This window comes from Neomonachus schauinslandi, chromosome 1 (assembly GCF_002201575.2).
Source record: "Neomonachus schauinslandi chromosome 1, ASM220157v2, whole genome shotgun sequence".
Taxonomy (NCBI): Eukaryota; Metazoa; Chordata; class Mammalia; order Carnivora; family Phocidae; genus Neomonachus; species Neomonachus schauinslandi.
In genome coordinates, this window is record NC_058403.1 from 196,201,657 (window position 1) to 196,207,656 (window position 6,000).

Here is a 6,000-nt window from a genome sequence, read left to right on the forward strand (position 1 = left end):
CCTTAATATACTAATATTTAATAAAAACACAGTTCATGAAACAAGACCAAAGTTGAGGTTACTGCCGTCAGTTAAAAAGTAACTGCAGCCTATAAATTCTATTTTAGTTCCTAAAGATAACAGTAAATCTAGAAAGCATGTACAAGACATGCAAAACAAAAAAAAAAGACACGAATGTATAAGAACAACATAACTACTCTTGTGTTTCCACAAATTCAGAATTGATGCTTTTAAAACAAAAAAAAATAGCTTTCTGAAAAATAATGTTTCTGAGTTTATTCTCAAATTACAGAAAAAAATATTTCTGGACTTGACAAAAATACCAAATTATTTCAAGCACAAAAATTTATCTCTATGGATAGTTTCCCTCTGCAGAACCAAACTGAAGCAGCAGTTATCTAGTTAACACAAAGAAATTTATCCCATGGTAAACTATTTAGAAGTAAACTATATCCTCAAAAATATAGCATACTCTTACTTGAAAAGTTCTTTACTTTGGATTACTAAAATTCTAAGTTCTGTGAACAGATTATCTACTTTCTTCAATTTAAAATTCTGCAAAAGAGATCACTTAAAGATTACCTTCATTTTTAAACCACTTCATATTATGTAAACTAAAATATCAGTCAATATCTTGAGTGCCTAGCATTTCACTTCCACTTTTTTCGTAGTAAGATTTGAAGGAACTGACTGAACGTGATACACTAAAACACTGAGACGATATTATGAAAAGTTTAATCTGCAGTTCAGACCACAGAGCGAGGTCAAAGAGAAAGCTCCTCTGGATCTACTCATGGGTTTCAACAAAACAGCTGTTGCAGGGCTTCATTCTCAGAGCAAGACTGAAAATTCAAGAAACCACTAATTTGCACAATTTCTCTGGAAAGTTGTAAATTTCACGCTGAAGCAATGAAATGTAAATTTTTAAACATAGTAAGTTTATTAAATCCTAATAGGCTCAAACATAAACACTCCACCACGATGAAGAACATATATAGCAAGTTTAATGATTATATAAAATATATCCAGGGATAAATGCTACAACACTAACTTTATATCTTAAATGCTGCAACACTCACTTTGTATTTCATAGGCACCCAGAAGAACTGGAACATGCATCCTCATCGCCCAAGTGTGGACAAACAGCCACAAAGAACCCAGCTAAGACTAAAGTTGGCTGTTATTTGAAGGCATCAACAGGAGGCTTCTGGAAATCTTAACTGTGGTTTCTTAAAAAAACTTTAAGTAGCACATGATGCAGAAATCTGACAAAGACCCTTCCTAACCCAAGGCCACATTCACGTCCAGAAACTCACCTGTGTTATACTCCTTTAACTCCAAGTCCTTTACAGGCATGCCATCAGGAGTCCGAAAGGCATTAAGAATCTGCAAGCACATGGTGTATATACGAATGACGCAAATCATTACCAAATACTGAATATTTAATTTTCCCTACTGGTTTTTATTCTACGTAATTTAAAGCTATCATTACTTTATCAAGGCAAAATTAACCCATATACACTCTAGGCATTCAAAACTGTTAATGAGTAGAAAATAATTATTCAAAAATTCCTACGTATATAAAAAAGGCAGAAGAACATAACCATCAAGAACCCAAGCTCTGAAATCAGACTGCCTACATTCCAAGCCTCTCTTGAGTGTTTTCAGTACTCAGTTTCTCATCCATTAAACTTAAGATGATGCCCTGGGCTCATGCCAGTCCAGGGCCATGGCACTTAACTCGCTCAGCCTGGTCAGTTCTTTTCCTCATCTTCAGATGGACTGTTCTCTCGCAGCATTCAGGCCTGGGCTCAAATGTCATTTCCTTAGTGATGCCTTCCCCTCACTAACCAATTGAAAATAGCCCCTACCCCAGTTATGCTCAACACCTTTACTTTGGTTTCCTTTAGAGCATTTATCACTGCCTGAAATTGTTTCTTTGTTTACCTTTTTATTATCCATGGAGGCAGTGACTATCACTGCTATATCACTGAGTGCCTAGCATGTGGTTAGTGCTTTGTATTTGGAGGGAATGAATAAAGAACACCTATTCATAGGATACTGTGATAATTAATGAACTAATGCTTGTAAGCATCACATAATGCCTGGCACAGAGTAAGCACAGTTTGTTCTTCCGATTATAATAGCCTGACCAGATTCTCCTATTAAGTTCAGCCATAATTTACTCAGCCAGTCCTTTAACACTGAAGAGTTATGCAGCTCCCAGGTTTTACTACTGTAAATAAACTGCATCTTTATGTATGTAATCCAATCCTCCCTTTTGGATTATGCCCTAAAAGATGATTATCAGGTCTGAGGACAGCAATCATAAACCTCATGTCAGTGAGTGAATGTGTAACTGCTGAAATCTAAGTAAGTTCTGTGGATTGTACCAAAACCAATTTGCTGGTTTAGCTATTGTACTATAGTAATACAAGATGTTAACATTGCAGGAAGGACACCCAATATGTCCCTGTATATTTCCTTGCACCTTCCTATGACTCTATTAATTTCTCAAAATAAAAAGTAAAAATAATTTCTTTAATTGACAAAAAAAAGGAAAAAGAAAAAGAAACAAGAGCCTTACCTCTTCTTTTGTGGCATTTTCAGGCACCCCACTTAATCGAATAAGCTTGCTTGGTTTTTCCTCATTTGGACCAGTCCTATAATCTTGATCCTTGAATCCAGAATAAAAGATTATTTCAGAAATAAAAATATGTTAGTGTGCAGATGAAAGTGAAGGTGAAATACAGGTTCTCAGGATCAAATACCAAAATCATTTGCATCATATTAAGATATAAAAAATTAAAATTCTCTATTTTTCTGAGTTCCAAAATTTGATTTCCAATCATTAGCATGTAAGTGTGCTACAATCAAGGCTCATTGAAGAGTCTTGAAATAGTAAAGCAGAACATTAAGAGAAACAGTACTGAATAGGACTTATAATCAGGAAAAAAAACCTAACATATTCTCAAAAATATTTTTCACATAAAATAAATGTATAATTTTCTTTTCCTGAATGAGAAAATAGAAAAAAAAATTTAATCAGGTGCCATTCGTCAAAGATGTCAACTATAAATAAATTTCAGAACAAAATCAAAAGGTGTCATCTGACCATACAATAGTACAATTCAGAGAAATCTGCATTCTCCATATTCATAGAAGCCTTAACTCCAACATCCTCTTTTACTCTTTAAAGTGTCCTGATCTGAACAATAAATTATATAGTCAATCACCTCTAACATTCTCAAAATTCATTACTTGGTTAACATGTCTTAAGATTACTGTCCAAAATAACAGAAACCTGGGTAGAGATGAGGAAAACCTATTTCAAAAGATAATATTTGCATTAACCAACTGCAAACTTAATTATTCTCACTTAAATTATATACACCATAGAGTATATATTATATATATTGAAATTCAACATTTAAGTCAATTAAGTTACCTGTAAGAAGATACTTGAAATATTAACATCACCTCCGCATGACTAGGGAAAGACTCCTAGGTATTCTGTATATCCTAAACGAGTTTCAGAAAATGCACCTACTGGCTGGCTCAGTCAGAAGAGCCTGCGACTCTTGATCTTGGGGTCATGAATTCGAGTCCCACATTGGGTGTAGAGATTACTTAAATAAATAAAAACTTAAAAAGAAAAAAATGTACCCTAATAGCCACAAGGCCTAACAAGAATTGAAAGAACCAACTCCCAAAGACATACTTTCTAACTAAATTATCCCAAGGCATTTAAATCAACAGCATAAACAAAATAATGAAGAGAGACACACCAAAAGTATGAACTGAGCTGAGAACCACTGCTCTAGAGATGTACATTCCGTTCTTGAATATACATTTTTTTTTTAAGATTTTATTTTTAAAAGTAATCTCTACACCCAACATGGAGCTGACACTTAGAACCCCGAGATCTAGAGTCGCATGCTCTGCTGACTGAGCCAGCCAGGTGCCCCCATTTTGTTTTTTAATGGTTATAGAAGGAGAGACCCAGGACCACGGATCCTGGACTCTACACTTTATCCTTCAGAAAAGCCTTATGATTCAACAACAAACAGAAAAGCAATCTACTCTGTTAACACACCTGAAGGTCCCGTTGGGCGTCTCGGGAAGTTTTGCCCTCTGGAAAAGACTTGCTCTGGCCATAGCCAAATATCTGGCTTCCCGGCAGCCTGTGATCCACATCACGGTACTCCATGCTTCTGTAATCAGTGTCTTCCCGGCCAAGAAAGTCCAGACCACCTTCTTCTTTAAACACACCAGCATCTGAACTCTGTTGTTCACCTCCAGAAAGCTGTGACTTGTCTTGGTCTTGAAGTGGACTTTGGCTGTTTTGAAAGTCCGATGCAGACTCATGTTCAAAGGCTACATCTTGTTTTTCTCCTTCTCTTGTTTCTGAATGTTCAAATTCTCCCTTCTGAATGCCAAAAGCAGGCCTTTCTGTTGTATGGTCATGTATGGATTCTTCTCTCTTGTTCACGTTCATTCCAGAATGTTCTTTATCTTGTGTAGAGGGTTGTATGTAATCCAAAATATTTGGATCCACAGAGGGCATCTCCCTATCTTTAAACTCCATACAAGGTCCCACCTCTCTGCTCCTAAAATCCTGATCAGTCCTGGACCGATGTCTACCTCTGAAATCTGAATGTGGCGTATCCCTGTCCCTAAAGTCTAGATCACTAGTACCTGAACCTCGGCCTCTAAAGTCCACCTGTGTTCCATCTTTGTCCCTGAAGTCCAAATCAGACACATCTCTATTCCTAAAGTCAGAACGGGACTGATCTCTGGCCCTGAAATCCAAATCTGATAAATCTCTTCCCCTAAAATCTGTGTGGGATCCATCCCGGCCTCTAAAATCTAAATCATAAGTGCCCCGGCCCCTGAAGTCAGATGAAGGAGCATCCCTACCTCTGAAATCAACGGTGTGAACTTCCCTGTCTCTGTAGTTCATGTGAGATGTCTCCCTACCTCTATAATCCATAGAAGTACCATCTCCACCCCTATAGTCCATAGGTGGTCCTTCTCTATCCCGAAAATCCCCAGAATGTATGTCCCTACCCCTGAAGTCCAACTGTGATGAATCTCTGCTCTGGAAATCAGAAGATGAAAAATCTCCCCCCCCTGAAATCATGTCCAGGTCCCTCCCCTCCTCGATAGTCACCATGTGGTCCGTCTCTAGCTCCATAGCTGAAAGAATGCTCCTCTACATTTGCAAAGGGAGGCCCCGAATGCCCCTGGAAATCAAAGGGAAGTGAATCTCTGCCAGGAAAGTTGCCAGAGTGTCTCTCTTGAGCATGACTCTTAAGGGGAGGAGGAGGATAATCCCTGTTCCACCCGGGAGCAAACCTTTCTTCTTGGCTCCCACTGTAGAAACAAAGACAGTGTTATTCATATTGTCCAGAGAGTTTGAAATCTACACACCAGCATATTCTTCTCTAATCACAGCACATTCTTCTGTAAACACTTTTTTTTTTTTTTTGGCAGAGTTCTGTAACAAGGTCCTAGATCTGCAGAAAACAGCAATGTTTTGCTATTTTAAGACGAAGTGGCGGAGTAAACTTTTATGTTCCCATTTCAGAACACGAGGAAAGTCAACACAAGGTTTTCAACATGACTGCTGCAGAAAAAGCTTTCACCCAGTCCTGCAACAGGGAAAATCCGCAACACCAGATAAGCTAGCAATGGTGACACACTACAAAAATTTCCATTTCCTACAGCCAGGGAACTTAGAATTCCAAGATCAACATGATGATTCCTATACATCAAATAAATCAATGCACCATAAATATATTACAGTAAATTTCAGGAGGTGTCTTTCTCATTTCTGCATACAGCAATGATAACATCTCAAAATATGTGATTACAGCTACAGCATGGACACCACCCAGATTGGAATGGATGCACGCCCAAAATGAAGGAACACTGGCTGTAAATCACCAGTAGGAGCACACAAGTGTACACCAGCTGAGCATCAGCCCTGGCTGCATC

General features: G+C 37.8%; 1 protein-coding gene across 1 annotated transcript in view; it reads right to left on the reverse strand.

Moving 5' to 3' along the window:
- RBM6 (RNA binding motif protein 6) overlaps positions 1-5,497 on the reverse strand; it is a 76,708-nt gene extending 71,211 nt beyond the window's left edge. Inside the window, 3 exon segments of the mRNA XM_021686877.2 lie at positions 1,317-1,386; positions 2,588-2,677; positions 4,097-5,497. Coding sequence (XP_021542552.2) covers positions 1,317-1,386; positions 2,588-2,677; positions 4,097-5,197 — 1,261 coding nt within the window. The 5' untranslated portion in view covers positions 5,198-5,497.
- Positions 5,498-6,000: the final 503 nt, after the last annotated feature.